General features: G+C 37.0%; 1 protein-coding gene across 1 annotated transcript in view; it reads left to right on the top strand.

Moving 5' to 3' along the window:
* Nucleotides 1–1709: 1709 nt before the first annotated feature.
* Nucleotides 1710–24617, top strand: part of RAP2A (RAP2A, member of RAS oncogene family) — a 49153-nt gene continuing 26245 nt past the window's right edge. The window contains exons 1-2 of the mRNA XM_037800352.1: nucleotides 1710–1855; nucleotides 2000–2353. Coding sequence (XP_037656280.1) covers nucleotides 1827–1855; nucleotides 2000–2353 — 383 coding nt within the window. The 5' untranslated portion in view covers nucleotides 1710–1826. The remainder of the gene's footprint in view (nucleotides 1856–1999; nucleotides 2354–24617) is intronic.

Raw genomic sequence — 24617 nt, 5'->3', positions numbered from 1 at the left:
GACTAGTTCGAGAAAGACATAGCTCAAGGAAGGGAAATTCAATAGCAAGTTATTACAAAAATAATCCAGAAACGTTAGGGATAGGACTCCTCCCAAATTTGACTTTAAGATTAGGGTTGGGGTTGTAAATAAGCTTTAATGCCAGAGACAGAAAGCTAAGTTTCAAAACTGAGTATTACACACACACACACACACACACACACACACACACAAATGTTTTAGAAGGCACGTATAGAGCACCAATGCAACTGTTTCACTATGCCGTCTTAGTTACTGGGGAATTTCTCACCCTAAAGACAAAAATCTATGTTTCCCCGATTCATCCCACATCCCAGAGAACTATTTCCATCCCTATCATTTAAGCAGAATGCCAGAGACTATATTAAAAGCTGAATTCATCACTCTCGCCTGCAACAAATATTGTTCCTTTGCCAGAACGGGGCACAGTGTCCTGCCCCTCAATCTTTGACCACTCCCAAACCACACCAGCCCCAAGTCTTGTCTCCACACTACCCGCTCTCTGTTCCCAGGGTATCGCTAGTTCTGGTTGGCGCAACCCAAGCCCCGTCACTCAGTTCACCTACGATTGGCTGGCAGAGAGTGCGCCCGAGCAAACGCCCATCCCGGCGAGGCTTCGGGAGGTGAGTTGGCTGATCCTGCGACTAATATTCTTCCCCCATTGGTTGAAGAAGGGCCATCACATGGTATCAGGCAGCTCTCTATTGGCCGTGAGTGGTACCGCGGGGGGCCCAGAGACGTGGTATGGTTGGCTGGAATGAATCCAAGCTTCCTACTAGATGGCCCAGCTGGCTGTTGCTATGAGTTATCCCTAGTCCTCCTGGCTGTTGCATAGGGCTCCGCTCTCCAGGTTTTTCATGCGCCCGTAGCTGACAGGGCGTGGGAAGAGCGCGACTTCAGTCCCGTATCGTGGAAGGGCGGGGCTAGAGGGAAGGTGGGTGGAACTCACGACGACATCACTGGGCGTGGACATCGGTGGTTCCTGGCGGCGGCTGATTAGCCCACTGGGGAGTGGACTTAAGATACTTGTCACCTCTACCTCACTACCCTAACGCTTAAAACACAGCTTCGATTCGTTATGTTTATACAACCTCAGGCAGAAGGCTGGCGGTCCTTGTCACCTAAAACAAAGCGTCATCTCCTTATGTTTATACAACATAAAATCAAAGCTCTCAGGAATACTGACAGACTCGATGGTGTCAGGCAAAGCCCCTCACGCAAAGGGCTCCACTCAGACCTTGCAGGTCTCGTCCTGTCACTTCCCGCCTCAGGTTAAAGCCTTGAGGCTGCTATGGCCCCTCCAACATCTTGTCTCAGCAAAAATTTAAGAGTGGGATTCTCAAGTTGACGTTCTCTTCTATCTCAGGCAGACGAACTAGGCATGCTCAGTACACAGACCTTGGTGTTCGATGGGGTGCGCTGGTAGGGTGTTGCTGAGTGGCCTGGGTGCTTGTTTGCTTAGCCGCGGGAAGAAGCTTCCGCCCGGCCTAAAGCCTCAGGCGAGCGCGCGAGGCGGTCGCCTAGGCGACTGAGGGGAAGGGGCGGGACCGCAGTCCCCGTCCCTCCCCAGGCCGCCGGGCCCCGCCCCCCCGTTGCGCTGCGGCTGGGGCTCGGGCGCGCGCTCCAGCGCCTGGGGAGGCGGCGGCGGCGGCGGGCGGGGAGCTGGGCGTGGAGGCGCGAGGGGCGGGGAGGGCGGCACTGCGGGTCCGCGGCTCGGGCAGCTCGGTCGGCTCGGGCAGTTCCGGCTCTCTGCTCGTCCTCTGTTCCTCCCGGCGCCGGCGGGGTCGCATTGCCGCCCGGCTTGGCTCATGCTGAGGGCCGCTCCTCGCTCAGCTGCCGGCGCCGCCGCCGCCGCCGCCGCCCGGGGAACCGCCGCGGCCGTGAGGTGGGGGCGGCCGCGGGAGGCGGCGGGGCCAGCAGCCGGGGCAGGGTCCGGGGGTGCTGCGCGGCGGGCGTAGGTCTATGTCGCGGGCGGCGGCGGCGGCGGCGGTGGCAGCACCAGCAGCAGCAGCGGAGAGACGATGCGCGAGTACAAAGTGGTGGTGCTGGGCTCGGGCGGGGTAGGCAAATCCGCCCTGACCGTGCAGTTCGTGACCGGCACCTTCATCGAGAAATACGACCCCACCATCGAGGACTTCTACCGCAAGGAGATCGAGGTGGACTCGTCGCCGTCGGTGCTGGAGATCCTGGACACTGCAGGCACCGAGCAGTTCGCGTCCATGCGGGACCTGTACATTAAGAACGGCCAGGGCTTCATCCTCGTCTACAGCCTCGTCAATCAGCAGAGCTTCCAGGACATCAAGCCCATGCGGGACCAGATCATCCGAGTGAAGCGGTGAGAGGGCCGGCTGGGGGCGCGGGCTGGGCGGGCGCGGCCGCGGGAGTCCCTTCCGAATGGAGCCCGGGGTCCTACTGGGGCGGCCCCCAAAGGGTCCAGGGAAGCTTCACAGTTGGACTCGCGAGTAATTGTCTCAGGGTCAGAAGTCCCCCGCGTGTGTCCGTGTGTAGGGGGAGCTGTCTAGGTATATGGCTGAGGTTTTAAGCGTTACTTTTGTTATCATTATCATCATTATTATTTTGAATCTCAAATTTGAGTGCTTTGTTTCACAACTTAAAATTTGGCATCCAGTTAACCCACAGCACAGCTCTTTGTCTCTTGGATAGTATTGGACGCGCTCGTACAGAACATCAAAGGAAACAAAGTTTAAAACTTGCAGGGGGGAAAGAGGTGGGTAGGTTTGTATTGGGAAGAGGAAACCTGTGCAAGTACAGGCGAGACATTTTCAGATTGAACAACAAAAAAAATCTACCTTTGCAATATTTGACAGCAAAAATTGCTCACACTTATCTGTAAAATGTCAAGTAGAAAGGAAAGAGACCTTTCTCATCTCATAATAGATTTAATGGTGCAAAAGCGTTTTACAAAAATGAACTCTAATTTAGTGCCAAACTTTAAAGACAGATTTGAAGACATCATAACAATTCAGTGGGGTTGGGGGACTTTTAGCATATAGGTGCATAAATATGCTGTTTACTAATTTTAAAATGCGGTTTAACTCTTTGGGGAAATGTTTTTTTTCCTTTTTTTTTTTTTTTCCTTTTCTTTTCTTTTCTTTTCTTTTCTTTTCTTTTCTTTAAATCTAGCCACCTTCCCCTCAAAAAAAAACCTTTCCTGGAAATGAAATAGAAACTTCTAAAAAGATGTGACTCAAGTATTAGCTCATTTAAAAGTTAAGGCAAATAAAGCCTTTGCTGATATAAACTCTTTTCTAAAGGATGCATTTTGGAAATGTGGCTGGTAGCTTAAATGGCTGAAAATGTTGGCTTTCTCTTAAGTTGACTGCATATATTTTTCCCTATAATTTTAAGCCTGTGAAATATAATATCTTAGTTCAAAGTTTTAGCAATTTTTTTCTAATTTCTATTTGATTATACATTACTGTTTTGTCTGGTTCTTATTATTAGTTCATCTTTGCTGATAATTTTGTGGATTTAATGTCACTTTCTTTTTCCTACCCAATTCTACCTGTAGCCATAAAATTGAAAACATATAGTGAAAATTAGCTTTAAGTTTACCATAAACACAATTATATTATAAATCAGTTTAAATCTATTAATTTTAAAAGAGTAAGAATCAAGTGTATACTCAGGGAATGCTCAACAATTCTTTACTAGTGGTGGATTTCTAATGCAACATATGAAATCAGAGGGGTGGCCCTCTCCTGGCTCCCTTAACTTATTGGGTATGCACTTTAATAGCTAAACTAAAATTTTGTATGCCATTTCTTGAGTTAAATTTCAAACTAGAATAAAGTGAATATTTTCACACCCTCTGTTGCTCTTCTGAGATCTATGAATCTGATATAGCTTTTTACTTTTACAGTCTTGTTTTCTTCAAGTTAATTGTTTATGGTTAACAGATGAGCAATTTCAGTGTTAATCTGAATATGTATATGACATTTAAGGGTCTGCATTCAAGGGACTCAAATGCTAAATTTTTACCCCACCCCCAACACCACTCAAAAAGAAAAAAAATCTATAGAACATGGTAGTCTAATACAGTGCCACATGGCGGCCTTTAGCCAAATACGTACATCAAATAATAATCTAAGTAAATGCCCACTGTCCTAACCTTCACATTCAAATATAAACATATAAAGATGCATGCATACATACTTAAAGTAAAATACTCAGGGTAAACTTCTTGATGCAAAACAATTTTGTTGTTTCTTTTCATTTAGTGCAGATTACTTTTCTCAGTTTATAATAAATTGTTAGTCTAAAATTGGTGTTCTGGAACATTTTCTTGCACTGTGGCCCAGGGAAAACAAAATTAGAGTAAAGTCCTACTTACTTGGATGTCATTTTACTCACTAGTTTCAGTTCTTGACTTAAAAAGACAATGACCAGCCAAAATAGTGTTCATAAACTCTTATCACTGGAATTCAGCCATTTTATCCATAAGAACCACGTGGACCCTTATACCTATGACCTGTTATTTTATACCCCACTCTAACCTCATCATCTGGCTTCCCAGCCTATAGCATATTATAAATAAATTAAAATTGAAACGGACAAAGCATCTGTGTATATTATATGCAATACCATACATATATAATGCATATATTATGCTAAAGCAGGCACTTAATATGCTAGTTCTTTAATTCTTCCTCCCACTTAAAGAGAATAAAACATGGTTTTCAAATAAGTATATTTTCTACTCTTTTGGGGACCAGTTTTTAAATTAACCAGTTACTGTAAGAGGTATTCAATAATTATTCCCTCCCCTCTGCCCATGTGCTAGATAGGTGCTTTACATAATACATACATGTCAAGTTGTTTTGTGATATTCAGTATTACCATAATGCAGGGCCAACTGAAGTACAGAGAGATTTGTTATCTTTCCCAGGACAGTCAGTGGTAGAAAAGAGATTCAAACCAAGATCTGTGTGAAACCGTGGGCCCCCTTTTTTTTCTTCTGTATCTGGTTGCCTTTCAACTTGGTATTTAATGGCAAACTCAACATCCAGCCTTTGGCCCAGGGCAGCACTGTTCAATAGAAATCAAATGTGAGCCACATGTGTAGTTTTAAATTTTAAGTAAAAAGATTTGGTGAAACCAAATTTTTTAATATATTTTATTTAATCCACTATATATATACAGAATACTGTCATTTCAACATGTAATCAATATTTTAAAAATTTTTAATGAAATATTTTACTTTCTTTATTTTTGTGCTGTCTTCAAATTCCAGTGTGTTCTCTATACATATGGCATCTATCAATTCAGATTGGCCACATTTAAAATGCTCAACAGCCACATGTGGCAAGAAGCCACCGTGTTGGACAGTGCAGGTCTATGGTATATATATTTTTAGGAAATGCTTGTCTGCTTCTCTTTCAGCCTCAGTTTCCTTCTGTGAAATGGAGAATAATATGTGCCTCTTAAATGAGATGATGCATTTAAAGTGCCCTGCTACATAGACATTGCTCAAAAAATTCTAGCTATCATTCTTACTTTTATTAATAAAAGTGACTTTGCCACCCTACCTGGCTTAAATTTTACCCTAGAAATAAATGTAATTTTAGAGGAAATAAATTAGTAATTGTAATTTGAAATTCATTAATTAGTGTTAAAAGGATGAGACTAAAAACAAAGCAATTAGGATTAAAATAATCCTTGGAAAATTTTTGTTGATATTCTTTCAAAATGTTTTCCTTTAAAGGGATCAGTTTTATGGGAAAGACTAGGAGAATGAATAGTTAACACAAATTAAATAGAGCACTATAACATGACTAAACAGTGAAATGAAACTTTTTATTGTATTATTATTTGAAATTTTTTACTTTTTAAAAAAATAAACCATACTCTCAATACTCTTAAGTATTTATTGGTCCACATACGTATTATACGTACACCCCTCATGCCAAAGTCAAGTAGATCAACAAGAAATGGCAGTGTTTGTAAGTTTATATGGCTTTTTTTTTTTTTTTTTTTTTTTTACATTAATTTTGGTAAGGTCACACACCACAAGAAGAGTGATAGGGATACAGAAAATGTCTCAACTGAAATAGAACTAGAATTCTCTGATTTCATAATTGTTTCTTTCATTTCTCCCAGGTGAGCTATGGTTCTGACTTCAAGTATCTTGAAATATAATATGTAAAACCTATTGGATAAAGCCCATAATCTTCAACATGACCTTATGAGGCCCAGTACACTCTTGTCCCTTTCCAACTTCCCCTCTTGCAACTCCTCCTCATCCATTACACTCCAGCACCTAGACCTTCTTTCAGTTCTTTGAAAGTGTCTTTCTCCCTTTCGCTTGTAGTGTTCTTCTACCTTCTTGCAGAATTAATTCTTACTCATTCTTTCATCCCTGCTTAAAAGGTCCCCCAAGCCCATCAAGGAAGCCTTGCCTGTCTTCCCAAACTAGATTAACATCACACCTCACCCCTTCCCTCAACCACCTGTACTTTGTGCTTTAGATTTGTCAACAGCATCCTGTACTCCCCCCGCCCCTTTTTTTGGTAGCACTCATCAAAACTTATTTGTTTGATAATTTATGTGCAATCTCTTTTTCTCACCAAACTCCAAGTCCACATGACTAGCACAGCTCCTTGCATATAGGAAACAATCAAAAGAAAAATAAATTGAAAAAAACAAATGTTCAGGAAGAAAAGTTTTTTGTCCTTGGGCCTGTTTCCCCAAACATTTTAATTTTATAGATGGAAGAGATAATTTTTCTTTTTTTTTTTTAACTTTGCAGAATGAGTAGATGATCTACCCTCAGCTCTAACATTTTGAGAAAACACTTCGGTTTGGGGCGATCAGGGAAGAGGTAAAGTTTAATATGAACCTTAAGGAACCAGGAGCTGTTTGTTGGGTGTTAAATAGAACAGATTGGCTAAGATAGGAATATGTATAGAAGTGTGAGAAGAGGTAAGGCTTAAAAATTTAAAGCCAAGTTAACAGCAATTTAAGACTTTGGACTTGATCCTGTAGTCTTGGAATGTGATCAAAATTGTTATAGAAGGAGTGATATGGTGGTGATATGATAGATGGCTTAGTAGTAATAGTCTATATTCAGGGAGAAAAGTTGCAAAATATTGTGATAATCTGCTTTTTATATGAAGTATGAAGATTCTGAATTAATGTGGTGTCTGTAGGGATAGAAAGTGTGGAAGTAAGTGATGTAAAGAATGAATTAACAAAACTTATGGTAGAGGGAGAGGGAAAGGACTAAAGAAACTTGGACATTTTGAACATGAGTGAATAGGATTATGAAGCAATAGCTGGGGAAGATTATTAGATTTTTAAAAAGCCTAAAAAGTTAGGTTATGTATGGATTTAAAGACTTGGCATCATATGCATAGTTTAGATTTGGAAAGTGGATGAAACCTACTGGGTATGGTATAGAGAGATAGAAATGAGTGATTATAGCCAAGGATAGAATGTAGAAACCACTAACTATGGCCAAGGATGAAACTTGAGAGTTGTGAGATGTATAGAGGAGACTTCATAGAGTACAATAGGCTAGAAGGTATAGGGTGTTTTAAGACTGGGGACAGAGAATAGGGAGATGGTTGATTTGGGCTATCCGACATGAATAAGTTAGGTTTTTTATTATCATTCTATGTCAGTAGAATGATCCACTTTCAAGTGACCCAGCTGCTTGTTCACACTTTTTCCCCCCTCATAATAAGAAGCCATAAAAACCGACCCTAAAATAGAGGCAAATTGCTAATTGCCACACAAAGATCTTTGATCTGTGACAGATTGATGCTGGGTCCAAAGTAAGTGAAACTTCCGGATCTCTGCTACTATTCCTTTCTCCACAAACATTGCCTTCCCCAGTTTGATAGCTGCAGTAACAAAACTGTAGTCCAAAACTGGACCTCCAAGCTACATAGCTTAATATCCATGCGCTATTTTTTATAGCCCATGATTTTTTCCTGACAGGGAAACTTCTGTTTTGCTGCATTGTAAAATGAGAACATCACAATAGAGTAGTTTTCTTTTTGCCATCCCAGGATTGCCATCACAGTCTGAGAGATGAAAACCTAGGTATGTTGTCTAGTTAAGATTTGCTGATAATATTATCAATAAAATCTATAATCAGAGGAATCACACTATAATGATATTTATTTTTTTAAAGGGGTAGTAGAAGTAATTCAAATAGCCAACCAACCATTCTGCTGCACACAGACAAAAGTACCAACTGCCCTGCATATCGGTAAATCCTCTGACAAGAACCTATGGATGATTTGAAAGGGCACATAACTAACCACTGAATGAGAAATATTCAGGCCACCAAGCAAAAGTAGATGATGTTGATTTTCCTGAAGTTATCCTTCAGGATAAAAATTGGATAATTAAATAATAGATAAACACTAAGGAGGAGGTGGGGAAGATGATAAACTGTCTAGATGATGCAACCAACAGGAAGAGCCAACCAAGGAGGAATCGTTGTATTTGCTAAAGTTTTCCAGTAGCGATACACTTGAGTGAGTTAATTTCTGCATGCAAGCTTCTAGGAAATTATATACGCTACATTAAAATGCGTGTATATTTCCGAGCAAAGTTGTTTACATAAGACCACATGCATTATACTTAATTTAAGGGATTCTTTTCAAGAGTAATTTTTATTTTAAACAGTTTTCCTCTTAGTCATTTTCTTTAGCTTCTCAGCCCCCAGGGAAGGATGTGTGGTTCTACTCTAGGGTTTCCTGTGCTTTTTTGACTTTTTCCTGTTACCTGTTTCTCTCCATCTGTTCTTACCTACTGTCTTCTTACATACTTTCATAATTCAGGCTTTTTTCATAAAAAGTGTTGTAAGTAAATTTTTTTGGAAAAAAGATTTGAGTTTGAATATTAGTGGCCTTACAAACAACAGATAAAACTGATGGAGACAGAATGGTTAGAAAATTAAAAATGTTAGAAAGATTATTTCTCTTGGAAATTTATCATGAACTCATAATGGCATGCAGAAATATGCCACTTATTTTATATATATATATATGTTTGCCTTTTTATTTGTTACTTGGACAGTTGTGGTTCATTCCATTAAAAAATATTCTCAGCCTGATAAAAAGTTACATTTCTTAAAAATGCCTTTATGCTTTACCAGATCAGAGTCTTTTAGTAGAGTAACATCAATAAAATAATAGTATGATTACAGACATCAGTAAGATGTGTACATAAAATATAACATTATTGGTGAAGTTTAAGGTTATAAAAAGATCTAAAATACCATATTTTAAGATGCAGCTTCATATTCCTTAAAAATTGAAACCTCTTTGGAAATGTGTCCTAAAACACCTATTTCTCCCTTTTACCTTGTAGGAAAACTCTAATAAAAAATAAACACCTACAATAGCCTGTTTTTTTTTGTTTTTTTTTTTTTTTTCATAAATTGCAGTTTAAATTAAGGGCATTACTATGAAATAAGGTATTTTAAGCATGTGAATCAGAATAAGATTATTGGGTATCTGATCACATATCCACAGTATATTATATTGAAGTCATGGTTTGGTAAGTCCAGTAACAAATCAACATTGGAAGTCTTTGGAATTTTGATGCATTAGTTACATAATACTGATTAAGCCTACTGGAAATGTACTTCTAATCATACATTGCTGAAAACCTAAATATATTGGCTATCAATGGTGCTGATATGTTTTTGTAACTCACAAGGAATTGTGATGATTTTTAGCAAAAAAATTTAAATATAAAAAATATTTTATTAAAAGTGATCGTACTATTAAGCATTTTTTGAATATTTTTCTTTAAAAAAATTAGTTGGTAACAATCATAGACCTGTTCATGACCTGAAAACCAAGAGTGAGCTGAATTTAATTTTGACAGTATTTATGAGTAGTTATAAATAGTAACATATTGGCAGAGCTGTTTAATAAATTGATTCCAGAAAATGTTGTGTCTTTCTTTGTATAAAAGTCATCATTGTCAACATAAAATAATATGGTTTAAGACACCTCATTTCCATAGCATTGCCCTGGGCATTATGCAGAATAAATACAGGAGTCTATCTTTGTCCTTCTGGTATGCTAAAATGCACTACAAATGAATATATATTAGACAGCATTGAGTTAATTATATATATGCATGTGTGTGTAGAGAGAGAGAAATAGAATTTTTAAAATAATTTGCATTCTAAATTTCAAAAACTTCTTCCACAAAAAAACATTGGTTTACGAGGCCGTGTTTCCAAGGCTGATTATAGAGTCAGAAATCTGTCTGTAAGTCTAGTGTTGGCAATTATCTATTTATTTTTGTACTTTTAGTACACTTTTATCCTCCCTGGAAGTGAAATCTTATTTGTATTTGGTTGTAGAATGGTTTGAACAGAAATTACTACTTTAGAAAACTTTAGAAAAGTGAATTGGTTTTTGGGAAATTGAGGGAAAATAGCAAATAGATTAGTAGGAGTCCAGGGAAGATAGTTGGGGACTATCTAAAGATAAAAATTAGCTATCTGGGATAATCTAATATAGATTAAGTAACAAAGAATATGCTTTATCTTCACTTTTTTTTTGTTTTTGCATTAGCACAACTAAAATATGCAAACATAATATATATATATAAAACCATACTGTCTGGAATATAATTCTCCCCTTCCCTCAATTGACCTACATACACTCAGACTGTGTTTCCTTTTTCTGTTTTGTGAACCAACACTTCAAACAAACTCTAGCCATCAGCAGTGTTGGCGTAGTGAAGGGCTGGATGTCCATTGTTAAGAAGACTAAATACATATGTGTGTGTACATATATATATATATAAATATATACACACACACACACACACACACACACACACACACACGTACTTGAAAGCTAACTAGAAATTAAGATTATTTTTAAAATTTATTTTTGAAGAGTGGAAGATGAGAAAAGGATTTCTCAATGGTTAATTCAGTTTATGCATAATACTAAATGACACACAAAACTTTTTTCAGTAGCCTAGCATTAAGGAGCAGAAATGTTTGCATAAGCCTCTATATCTGATCCTGCTCTGAAATGGCTATCAGCCAGTCCTGAAGTGCTGTTAACTTTATGAGGAAGAGTATAAAGGAGACTTAATCTTGGTAGATGTGGCCGTGTAGAAAGGTCCCTCCAGCCGAGTGTGGGCTCAGTGGAAAATGCTGCCATGATCCACTAGCAACATTTACCCTGAGAGAGCCAGCAAGGGATGGTTTTACCATCCCTGCCTAAGAAATCAGTACCTCCCACAGGCATATACATTTTAAAGGGCTAGTCTTGATGACAGAAAATGTCTATTGCTAAGGCTACCCTGAGCATATCTTTTGGTATAATTGAAAGAAATACAAGTACATTTATGCAGGCAGGGAATATTTGGGGGAAGGAGATTTATTCCACTGCTCCCATCAGTACATCCTACTAAAATAACAACTCCTGAAGCTTTTCTTAAAAGGCTATGCTGATTGACTTCTAACAGTTCTCTCCCTCTGTCAGTCTGTCTTTTTATCTATCTGTCTATCCTTTGAATTAGTACCACTGCTTGATCTGTTCTCTTTTCTAGAACAGTGGTCATATGTCTCTGTTTAATCCTTTCCATCTCAAAAGTGTCTCAATTTGGGTGATAAAGTATATGGACACTCTAGACCCTTACCTCAGATTCCCTAAGAATCATGGTTTGGATCACATTTTTGCATATATTTTTGTGGCCTCTAGTCTATATAAACAGTCTTTTTCTTTGGCCTGGTCAACATCATTTTGTATTGTATTTCTTAATTTGGGTAAACAAATTCTTAGGGACGGGAAATTTTGCTCGTTTAGCAATAACTATTTTAAAAGATGACATCTTTCTTAGTAAGTGTGTTTGATTACAGATGACTGCAGTTTCTTTGATACTTCTCCCATGGAAAGGTAGGATGTATTTCCCCTCCCCTTGAATCTGGTCTGGCCTGTGACTACTTCAACCAATAGAGTACAGTAGAAGTGATGCTATACCAGTTCTGGCTCAGATCTTTAAGGGCACTGGCAGCATCCACCTTGGTCTCTTGGATCCCCGAGTTCCATGTAAGTCCAGCTATTCTGCTAGAGGATAAGTGATGAGGCCCCAAGACTATGTGAAGAGGGAAAGGGAGCTTCCATTCCAGCCATTTCCACCAGGTGCCAGGCCTGTGGGTGAAGCCATCTTTGACCCTCTAGTGCAGCCCCTCCACTACCTGAGGATACCACTGAATGACCCCAGTCAGTACTCAATGAGCAAAAGAATCACCCAACTGAGCTGTGCCCAAATTACCCACAACATCATGAGATATAATAAAATGGGTATTTTAAACATTAAGTTTTGGGGTAGTTTTTTAAGCAGTAATAGATATCGGGAACAATAAGACATTTTTAGGTAAACATGACAATATTTTGAAGTTATTTTCATAAAATAATACTGTTGATCCTTTGGATTTGTTTGTAAAGATATTTAAAAATATTTACTGAAGATTTATGTTTTATGTATATTTCCACAATTAAAAAGAAAGATAGATAAACTGAAGAGATAATGACAAATGCAATACATGATACTGGATAGACTCTAAGAATGGAGGAGAAAAAGCTCAAGAAGGCTTATTGAGGCATAAGAAAAAATTGGAATATAGAATGTAAGCTTTGTATCAGCCTTAAATTTCTTGAACTTGATAACTGCACTTAAGATGATTACATAAGTGAATATTCTTGCTTGTAGGAAATGTACATGGAAGTATTATGTGTTCAAGGAGTATGATGTGTGCAACCTTTTCTCAGATGTTCGGTAGGTAGGTAGGTAGGTAGGTAGATAGATAGGTAGATAGATAAAGGTAAAGGTAAAGGTGGCAAAATGTTACAATTGAAGGATCTGGGTATCTGGTGGACCCGGGGGTATGTTGGAGTTCTCTGGGGTTTTGGTGATTATTCCACTGTCATGTAAGTTTGAAATTACTTCAAAATAAAAAGTTAAAAAAACACTCATAGATTGAGTGACTATGAATGAATGAATGAATGTATCTTAATTCTTAAAAAAGTGGCACATTGATGCAAGCACCTACCAAATGCCCTTGCAGTTTATCTGTACTGTGCCATTTTACAGTTCCTGCCCACACATGACTAATTACCCTTTAAGGATCACATTTAATTTTATTAAGAATGTAACAGCTAAGTAGAACATCTAAGTATCGTCAGTCCCTATCATTTGGAGACTCTGTATTTGAGAATTTGCCTGCTTGCTAAAATTTATTTAAAACACAAAAAATCAATACTTGGTGACATTTACGTGGTCATTTATGGACATACACAGAGTGGCAAAAAATTTGAGTCACCCAACGCACACATTCTCAGCTGAGGTCAAGCAAGGTGACATGCTTTGCCCTATTGCTTGAGCTCTCATACTGAGAATGTGTACTTACCACAGTATATTTACTGCCACATTTTTCACATTTTTGTGCTTGTTGGTGGGGATTTCTCTTTAAAATCCCCACAAGTGTAGTACTGAAGTGCTGTCTAGTGTTTCTGAGCTCAAGAAGGCTGTGATGTGCCTTTCAGAGAAAATACATGGTTAGACAAGCTTTGTCCAGGCATGAGTTATATAGTGCTTTTGGCTATGAGTTCAGTGTAATGAAACAACAATATGTATTAAGTAAGGTGTTTTTAAACAGAAACACACACGTACAACAAGGTTATATATTGATTGATTAATGAAATGTTGTGACCAGAGATTTGCAGGACTCTAACTCTGTATTTCCCCTGGGGGCATTTGTTCGGTAATTCATTGTTCATAGTGACTTGATTGAACATAAATACTGCCAATTATGCCCACAGTGCATTATTGTTTATAAAAGTTATTGACATATCCATCTAAATTATGTTAACAACAAAAAAAGTTACCTTAATGTATTTGATGGTACTCTGCTTCAATTTTGATATCCGGCACATGGCACAATGCCTGCCACATTGAAAGCACACAATAACTGTTTGTTGAATTCATGAATAAATGTCCCTTCAGGTCATTACATTCTGTATTTTGAACATTTCCCCCCAAAATCTCTAGAGACCCCTATACCTCTAATCCATTTAAGTATTTCATCATCTAATACAAGGCATAATAAGGAATACAAAATGAAACATTCTAAGTAGTGTACATTCAAAAATGCTTTTCAACCTGGTGACCATGGATATGATTCCTTTGCTTTCAGTACCATTTCCATTACTCACATACCATAAGCTACATGAGAAACTGTCAAATGTGAAAATCATCACTACATTAATGCATTCTACTTTGTAAGCTTGTAAGTAGCAAGAATTGATTCCACCACTGGGGATACAGCTACATATAAAACCTTCATAGCCCTTGCCTTCCTCAAATCCCAGATGGAACTTCAAAGGAAACACAGCTGGTTTAAGGCAAGCACAAAACTTTTAACTCCTAATTCTGTTCAGAGTTTTTTCTTTTTTCTTTTTTTCCCTTTTTCTTTTTATTGCCCCCACTGTCTTGTAAATTCTTCAGATCTATGGCTCATAACCAGTGATTTGACTTAGTATTGTCTGGAGCAAAAAGATGAATAGAATAGGGAAAGAAACCACTACTTTTTGGAGAAGATGGTAAATTGTCAGTCTGTGATATTAAAGTAAATAGTATCTATCCTGTTTTTCTCAAATCTTTTCCACAAGGGTTAATGGTCTTCAGACTTGATGGTTAGATTTGATCATCATTACCAGAGGATTGAAGGCAGAGGTAGGAGGTAAACTATTAAGTAACAACTTTTGCACATTTTTACAGCTTTATCAGTTAATCTACAATTAAGACTCTAGAACTACCTTTTACTAACAGATGATTTGAAAGAACTTAGAAAAGAATAATTAACATTTATGTAGTAATTTACAGTATACATATTGCTTTCATAGATAATTCATGTAAACGGCTTAGAACAGTATCTGGCACATACTAAGCCCTCTACAGATGTGTTAACTATTATTCATAGAGTCATCACCATCATTTTCCTTAACATGATAACAATTAAGTATTATTAATATTTCCATTTACAAATGAGGACCCTGAAACTTTGAAAGGTAACATGTAATATCCAAGGGAGCAGAGTTAAGACTCAATTCTCTGTCCTCTAAATCCAAATTCAATTTTCTCTTCCTTGCAGTGCACTCCATCTTGATTTTATCTAGTGACCAAATTGTCATTGGTCTTGATTTTTAACCTAGGAACAGTCTTTTTATCCTGGTCATTGGAGAGTTACCATATATTTTTATGGGGGAAGAGAGGACTGTGTCGAGGCAATGTTTTAAGATGATTATTGGACAAGTGACATATAGGATAGAATACAGGCTTGGGAGACAGGATATGGGACCAGTTAGGAGACTGTTGCAGTAGCTTAGGTATGAGTTATTTTGGAAATGAAAGGGATTTTGTATTGGAAATGCAAATGAAGGGACAGATTTCCTCACGTCCAGTAATTCTTGGCTATGCCCATCCTCTGTAATCAGTGCTATACAAGACCTGTTGTTTTAGCCTCTCTTCCCATATCTGATTACTGTTAGAGACTTTTTGCTTAACACCCATTCTTCCTTGCCCCCACAGTGATTTCTTAAAACTACATGTTTCTGACTTCTTTTATTTCAGTGTTGGCTTGAACCCTGTATCGGTAACTCATCATTCTCCCTTGGCTGCTGTTGGGAGCTATAATCTCTGCCACTAATGATAGTTTTCCTTATTCGTTTTACATTTGTTTTATTTTACCTTTTCCGTCTGTCACCTATTCCTTCTCCTGGTTCAAAAGACCTTTTTAATAGATAATACCAATCAATCTTATGCCAGTTAAACTAACCAGTTACAGCATGTTGTGTATAATCTATGTACTCCTCTTCTGAATTGTTTATTGCTGTAGAGAAGAAATATGAATTTTGTTGGTCTGATAACCTGAGCTTTCTAGAAAGCTGGATTATAAAGATTCAGCTTTTTTGAACATAATTGCTTTATTTGATGATATTTGCAGTTAGTAAGTTGGAAATTAGAAATATTTTAAGATCTTATTACAACTCTAGAAAAGTATTCTAGGATAAATACTCTCCTGTCTATAATTTTAAAATTTCTAAAAAGTCTTAGCTCTTCTTAGTTTTGAAACATCTTTAAATCTTCTCCATAAAGATGTAGCTTTAAAAAAGTAGTTTTAATTAAACTTAAACTTTGTTAACTGTGTATCAGATACATCTTAATTTTTCATTCATGCACATTTTTGTCAAGGATTCTGAAATGAAGGAGTGCTGGGAAGATACATCCTATCATTTAATCCAGATATAAATTCAGGTTATGAATAATTTGTGTATTCCAGAGCCATTGACTCAGTGTAGTCTCTTCAAGTACAATAGCTGGATCTGTTCTTTAATGCACAGTTTTCAGATTTCAACATTCACTAAAATAAAATGCATGTTTAATATCTACCTTTGATAGATGAAAGCTGTGTATTCTTCATACGTATGCCCAAGCTTGAATTTTCCTTGCTATTTAAATTATTTAAGAAGAAGCAGGCTTATTGACTGATTTTAAATGACAGATTTTTAATTTGGTGGTGGAATGGATGCTAAATTGCAAGTTGAACACTAAAGTATTGAAAATAGACTCAAAACTGCTTTCCTCTACCTTATTTTGGATTTCTTGGATATTATGCTTTAAAACAAAAAAGAATCAGCTGATTTATTTAGATAATTTTTGCATATGGTTTCTAAATGACAAAGCTTTAAGCTTCTAGTTGGAAGCTTTTCCTTACAAATAACACATTATTGGGGTCGATAATCTCTATTTCTATTAAAACAGTATATTAAATGTAGTCATCATCACATTTTCTCTTTTTAACATGGATTTTTGAAGTACTGAGGCATCTTGATGTGCCTGAAAAGAATTGAAGTCAGAGGGATGCAATTTATGGCTCTCATAATCACAGTGAAGAAAATGTTGGAAGTATTATCATTTTTATTTCCAATAACATGTACTTTAGTGTTAGTATTCCTTACGCTTTCTGTTTTTCAGCTAATAGTCCATTTTTGATACAAATCAAACAGCTTAAGACTTGGGCAGAAATTTGAAATTGAATAGCAGTATTCAGCTGACTAACAAACTGACTGATTGACTTAATCGTGCCGGCATTTAAAACCCTTAATCAACATGCATGCACATTCAGTGTTTCAGAGGTTATTTTACTGTTCCTTTTTTAAGACGAAATTGTTTATGTAATTCTTGTTTATTAATTTTTTGTTTCAATTAATTTTTATTGAGGATAACTTTTATGCAGTAAAGTGCACAAATCTTGCATATACAGCCAGATGCATTCACCCATGTAAACAGATCCCAGATAAAGATGTAGGACAGATAGGTCAAGCAACACAGCAGGCTCCCTCATGTTCCATCACAGTCACTTCCATAATCAGAGATCACCATGGATTACTTTTGTGTCTAATATTGAACTCTTGCCTTCCAACATCCTCTTTGTGAGATTCATCAATATTGTTGCATAAAGTAGTAGTTAATTCTTTTTCATTGATGTGCAGTGTTCCCCTTGTGTGAATATACCACAATTTTATTGTCTTTTCCTCTGTTGATGGGCATTTGGATAGTTTCTAGTTTGGGGCTATTATGAATATTGCTGCTGTGAACATTCTAGAGTATATCTTTTGGTGAATATTCGTACACCTTCCTCAAGGGAAATACTTAGGAGTAGAATACCAGGTGATCAAGTGTTCAGCATTAGTAAATGATTTTCCAGAGTAGTACCAATCTACATTCCCACCAGCAAGAGTTCCAGTTGTTTCACATCCTGGCCAACTAATCATTGTGTTTTTTAATCATATTTTTTTATTGTGGAATATAACATATATACATAGACGTGATAACTTTCCAAGTGCAGTTTAACAAGTAGAGAGCTAATTTCAAAGAATGCTATGGGTTACAGTTCCACCATTTCAGTTATTTCCTTCTAGCTATTCTAGTATTGTCTATATTTTATGTTTAGCTATTCAGATAGGATTCCAGTGATATCTCCTTGTGATTTTAATTTTTGTTCCCCTGATGTGTAATGATGTTGAGCACCTTTTTCATGTGCTTAATGGCCATTTGGTTATCTTCTTCTGAGAAATATTTATTCAAGTCTTTTTGTCCATTTTAAAAATTGGATCATCTTTTTGTTTTGACTTGTAGAAGTTCTTTATATATTCTGGATACATATCTCTTGTCACATATATGTATTGCAAATACCTTTTCCAATACCTTTTGCCATTTTTCTCTCTTAATAGTTTCTTTTAATAAGCATAGATTCTTAGTTTTTATGAAGTTCAGTTTATTAATCTCTTCTTATGGTCAGTTCTTTCAAAGTTACAAAGATTCATCCTTCATACTTACTTCTAAGAGCTTTATTAATTAACTTTACTTCTGTGATCCATCGCTAACTAATTTGTATGAATGGTGTGAGATAAGGAGTAACAGGTTCTTTTGCCTGTGAATATCCAGTGGACCCAGAACCACTTATTTAAAAGACCATCATTCTCCCAATGAATTCTAGATGCACCTTTGTCAAAAGTCAGGTAAATCTATGTGTGGATCTGTTTCTGGGCTCCTATTCTGTTCTGCTGTTCTATTTGTCTCTTTTTATGCCTAAACCACACTTAATTATTGTAGCTTTTTGATAAATCTTAATATATGGTGTCTAAATTCTCCAGCTTTGTTGTTCTTCAGATTTGCCTTGGCTCTTGGAGGTATTTTCACTTTCCATGAAATCTTTTGCATTCCAAGAATCACCGTTAATTTCCACATGCAAAAAACCTGCTAGCATTTTGATTACAATTGCATAGACTCTTTAAGTCAATTTGGGGAGAACTGACATGTTAATGATATTGACTCTTCCAATCAATGATCATAATAGTATTCTTCCATTTGTTTAGGTCTTCTTTAATTTCTCTCGTACTGTTTTGTAATTTTCATTGTAGAAGTCTTGGACATCTTTGATTAGATTTATTTCTGATATTTGATATTACCTGGTGTAATTGTAAATGGTTTGTTGTTAAGTGAATTTTCTAATTTTTTTTGTAATTCTAATACAGCTGATTTCTGTATATTGATTGACCTTGTATCCACAACCTTACTAAATTGAATTCACTTTTTAAGTAAAATAGTTTGTAGATTATGTTTATGTTCTTTCATTTTTGTTTTTATTGTTGTCTTAGTGTTCTGGCTGCCAAAACAAATACCATGCAATGGGTTGGCTTAAATAATGAGAATTTATTGGCTCATGGTTTTGAGATTAAGAGAAGTTCAAATCAAGGTATCATGAAGGCGATGCTTTCTTCCCAAAGATTGGCATTCTGGGGCTGGCTGCCAGTGATCCTTGGTCCTTGGCTCCTCTGTCACATGCCAGTGCACATGGCAGCCTGTCTTGTCCTCTCCCATCTCCTCCTGGTTTTGTTTACCCACAGCTTCTTGCTTTCTGTGGCTTTCTCTGTGTGTCTGCATTTCATTCTGTCTATAAAGGACTCCAGTAATAGAATTAAGACCCATCCTGATTGAGTTGGGACACACCTTAACTGAAGTAGCCTCATTAAAAGGTCCTACTTACAATGGGTTCATACCACAGGAATGGATTACATTTAAGAACATGTTTTTCTGGGGTACATACCTCCAAACCACCACCATTATTGTTATTGTTTTTGGCCTATTGCACTGGGTAGGAATTTAATTGTACTCAAGTCTCCCTTTTTTATACTCAAAGCTTCTTTTTACCATTTCTGTTATAAAGCATAAACTACATAAATCTTTACCTTACTTTTTTTTAACTTATTTTGAAATACTTTTAACATTTTAAACATTTTGCCACATATGCTGTATCTGTCCATCCATCCATCCATCCATCCATCTGTCCGTCTGTCTATTTCTCAGGCTGTTTTCTGAACACTTGAATGTAGTTTATGTACATCATGCTTCTCAAACAGCTGTGTATATTTTCTAAGTACAAGGATACTCACTTATTTAGTCACCTTAAGTAGTTATCTTATTAAAGATATTTAACATTGATATAAAGTTTACAGTCTATATTCCAATATTTTCATATGTCCCAATAATGTGCCTTTGAGCCTTTTGTCCTCCCTTATTTGATCTCATTCAGGATCACTTATTGAATTTAATTGTTATTGTCTCCATTGTTTTGCTCTGAAAGTTTTATTGTTTTACATTTAAGTCCATGATCCATTTTGAGTTAATTTTTGTATAAGGTGTGAGGTTTAGGTCAAGGTTTATTTTTTTTGTTTTTGGATGCCCAGTTGCTCCAACTTTTTGTTGAAAAGGCTATCCTTCTTCCATTCAATTACTTGTGAACTTTTCTTCAAAAGTCAGTTGGACCTATTTGCATAAGTCTATTTCTGGATTCTCTATTCCGTTTTATTGATCTATGTCTATCCCTTAGCCAATACCACATAGTCTTGATTACATTAACTATAGTCTTCAAATTGGGTAGACAGATTCCTCCTACTTTATTGTTCTTTTTTAAAATTCTCTTCCCATGTAAATTTTAGAAAAATCTTGCATATGTCTACAAAAAATCTTGATAGGATTTTGATAGTTATTGTTTTAAACCTGTACATCAATTTGAGGAGGAAAGACTTCTTTATTCTGCTGAGTCTTCCAGCTCATGAGCATGGTATGTCACTTCATGTATTTAGATCTTATTTGATTTCTTTCATCAACATTTTACAGTTTTGTCCATACAAATTCTGTACATATATTTCATTTTTTGAGCAATTGTAAGTGACATTCTAGTTTAAATTTCATTGTCTACTTGTTCATTGCTAGTATGTAAAAATACAATTGATTTTTGTATGTTTTTCTTGTATCTTGCAATCTTGCTGATCTCACCTGTTAATTCTAGGAGTTTTGTTTTGGTTTGGTTTGTGGATTCCTTGGGAATTTTTAAGTAGACAGTCACATCATTTGCAAATTGGTACATCTTATTTTCTTCCTTTCTGTATTAGTTAGGGTTCTCCAGAGAAACAAAACCAACAAGATATGAATGTGTATGTATATTTATATATGTATATGTAAATATTACGAGATTTATTATAGGAATTGGCTCTCTCAACCATGAGGATTGGCAAATCTAAATTCTGTAGGGCAGGCCCCAATTGGAAACTTGGTGAAAGCGAAGTTGAATTCCCAGTAGGCGCCATAATTTGGGAACTCCCAGAAGGTGATGATGAACTCCCCAGGAGAAACAGGCTGGCTGGAGTAGAGATAGAAATTCTTCTTTCTTCAGGTCTCCCTTTAAGACCTCCAACTGATTAAATGAGGGGACACTTCTCATTGCTGAAGGCCATCTCCTTTGTTGATTGTTGATGTAAACAAGCTACAGATGCAAACAACTGACTACTGATTTAAATCCATCTGCAAAAGACCCTTGTTCTAGTTTGCTAGTGCTGCAGAATGCAAAACACCAGAGATGGATTGGCTCTTATAAAAAGGGGGTTTATTTGGCTACACAGTTACAGCCTTAAGGCCATAAAGCGTCCAAGGTAACACATCAGTAATCGGGTACCTTCACCGGAGGATGGCCAATGGCGTCCAGAAAACCTCTGTTAGCTGGGAAGGCACGTGGCTGGCGTCTTCTCCAAAATTCTGGTTTCAAAATGGCTTTCTCCCAGGACGTTCCTCTCTAGCAAGCTTGCTCCTCTTCAAAACGTCACTCACAGCTGCACTGAGTTCTTTCTCTTTGAGTCAGCTCATTTATATGGCTCCACTGATCAAGGCCCACCCTGAATGGGTGGGGCCATGCCTCCATGGGAATATCTCATCAGAGTCATCACCCACAGCTGGTTAGGGCACATTCCAAGCAAATCTAATCAGCACCAAAACATCTGCCCCACAAGACTACATCAAAGATAATGGCATTTGGGGGACACAATACATTCAAACTGGCACAACCCTCATAGTAACAGTCAAACCAGTGCTTGTTTGACTAAAACAGCTGGTCACCATAACCTAGCCAGATTGTCACATGAAATGAACCATCACATTTTCTGATTTGCATGCCTTTTCATTTCCTTTTCTTGCCTTATTACACTGGTTAGAACTTCCAGTAGTATGTTGAATAATAGCAATAAGAAAAGACATTTTTATCTAGTTCCTCATCTTTGAGGGAAAGTATTGTCTTTCATCATTAAGTATGATATTAGTTGTAGGATTTTGTAAAGATTTCTTTATCAAGTTGAGGAAGTTCCTCTATATTCCTATTTTTCTGAGAATTTTTATCATGAATGGGTGTTGAATTTTGGTACATCTTATTTGTACCATCAAATGCCTTTACTGCACTGATTGGTGTAATGTGAGTTTTATTCTTTAGCCTGGATTATTTTGCTTGATCTTCAAGTATTGAACCAGCCTTGCATCCCTGGAATAAATCCCACATGCTGATAGTGTATAATACCTTTTTGTATTGCAGAATTCTATTTTCTGAAATCTTAAGGATTTTTGAATATTTTCATGATGGATATTGGTTTCTAGTTTTCTGTTTTTTGTACTGTCTTTGTCTGGTTTTGATTATCAGGGTAATGTCTTTATTAAATGAATTGGAAAGGGTTCCATCCCTTTCCATTTTCTAGAAGAGAGTGTATAGAATTGGTGTAAACTTTTCTTTAAACATTTGGTAGAATTCTGCAGTGAAACCATCTGGGCCTGGAGATTGCTATTTTAGTTTTTTAATTTCAAATTTAAATACATTACTAGTTATAAGGCTATTCAGTTTATACTGGGTGACTTGTGATCAATTTGTCCTTTTCAAGGAATTGTTTGAGGTATCTTCAATTGCATTGGGACAAAATTAGGCATCATTCACCTTTTCCCTAGGACCAAGTCAGGGCAATAACAGATTTTACCATCTTCCTCTCCCCTGCTCCCAGAAACACCAGAATTTTCTGAACTTTGTTTTTTAAATTGGAACTTGTGGCCTGAGGAGAATATGTGCTAAAACGGCCTAATAGAGAAATATGATAGAATACTTTTTCTTTCTTAGGAGGAGCTAAGAAGGGACATTGTTGGAGTTGTATTTATTTGTACTTGCCCTTTACCAAAAAGTATCTGAGTCTGTGTTAAATGATGTGATATTTCTCTGACTTGATTAAAATGATGATCCTGAAAGAGATTTAAAAAGGTACAGTTACAGTGTTGAGTAATTGTTATTCAGAAACCCCTAAAAATAAAATGTACAAGTTTTTTGGTGAAAGTCAATGGCCAAAATCCCATTCTCTTTGTATTAGGAGAAATTTGAGAGTATGTGGAAAGCCCTTCAATAATGCATACATCCGAGTGGCAAATAATTCTTATCTTACCTAGTAAAAGAAAAGTTTGTATCTGGAAACATGTTTTTTTTTTTTTTTTTTTTAAAGACTTCCAGGTAATTGGCAAAGGATAGGTGAAGATAAAGAGGTAATATTAAAGTAAGCATGAAGTGAATTAACCTGGGTAGCATATTTGAAAAATTAAATATTTGTAGATTATTACTTGATATGGAAAAGGATGTAATGCTACTACCGGAAAAATAATCATTTTATAAATTTTAGGCTAAGAGGAGATTGTGTTTTACTGTTTCTTAAGAAATCCACAATATACTAAAAGTTTCTTTGTAAAGAGTAGTGATTTGGATATGGTAGTGGGTTGAACTGTGTCCCACGGAAATATGTTTAAGACCTAACCCCCAACACCCATGAATGGGACCTTATTTGGAAACAGGTTCTTTGCAAATATAATTGGTTAAGCGAAAGTGAGGTCTTCTGGGCCCTCAGTCCAGTGACTGGTGTGCTTATAAGGGAGAGGAGATTTATATGTGCAGATAGGCATACAGGGAAGAAGGCCATGTGAAGACAGAGGCAGAGAGTGGAGTGATGGAGCAGCAGTCACAAGATCTCTAACACATGTGCCATGTAACTTCCCTGCTTAGAAACCTTCAATGCCTTTCTCCTGCTCTTTGAATAGATGCCTTACTTCAGCCAAAGATGCCAAATATTACCTATTTCCCAGGTCCTTCTTCAGTCTCCTCTCATGCTTCTTCCCCCTCATTCCTTAGGTCCTTTTTGTTCCTTGAATAAGCCTAGCATTTTCCTACCACCTGTCTTTTACATTTGCTTTCCCCTCTATCTGAAATGTTCCATCCTTGTTTTTCCCGTAGCTGACTTTCAAGCTTCTGCTCAGATTTCATCTCCTTGGAGAAGCCTTCTTTGATCACCTCACCTAAAATTGACCTGCCAAAGTTAGTGTATATTAATCAGTATTTCTTTCCTTTATGGCAACTCTCACAGTCTATAATTATCTTGTTTTCTTGTGTATTGCATTTTCCTCTACTTCAACATACGCGCCAAGGACTTTGTCTTGTATCCCCAGGCCCTAATACAATACCCAATACAAAACTCAAGAAGTAAATGAATGAAAACTCACAAACAACAAATTCTTAGTGATTTAAAATTGAAGTAAGAGTTCAGAAAAATGAGCCATCAACTACAGTAAGGGAAGATTTTAAAGAGATGAAATTTGACCTAAGCTTTATATAGTAG

Source organism: Choloepus didactylus, chromosome 12 (genome assembly GCF_015220235.1).
Source record: "Choloepus didactylus isolate mChoDid1 chromosome 12, mChoDid1.pri, whole genome shotgun sequence".
In the NCBI taxonomy this organism is placed as follows: Eukaryota; Metazoa; Chordata; class Mammalia; order Pilosa; family Megalonychidae; genus Choloepus; species Choloepus didactylus.
Note: the sequence above shows the minus strand (reverse complement) of the source record. Positions and strands in the feature narration are given on the sequence as shown.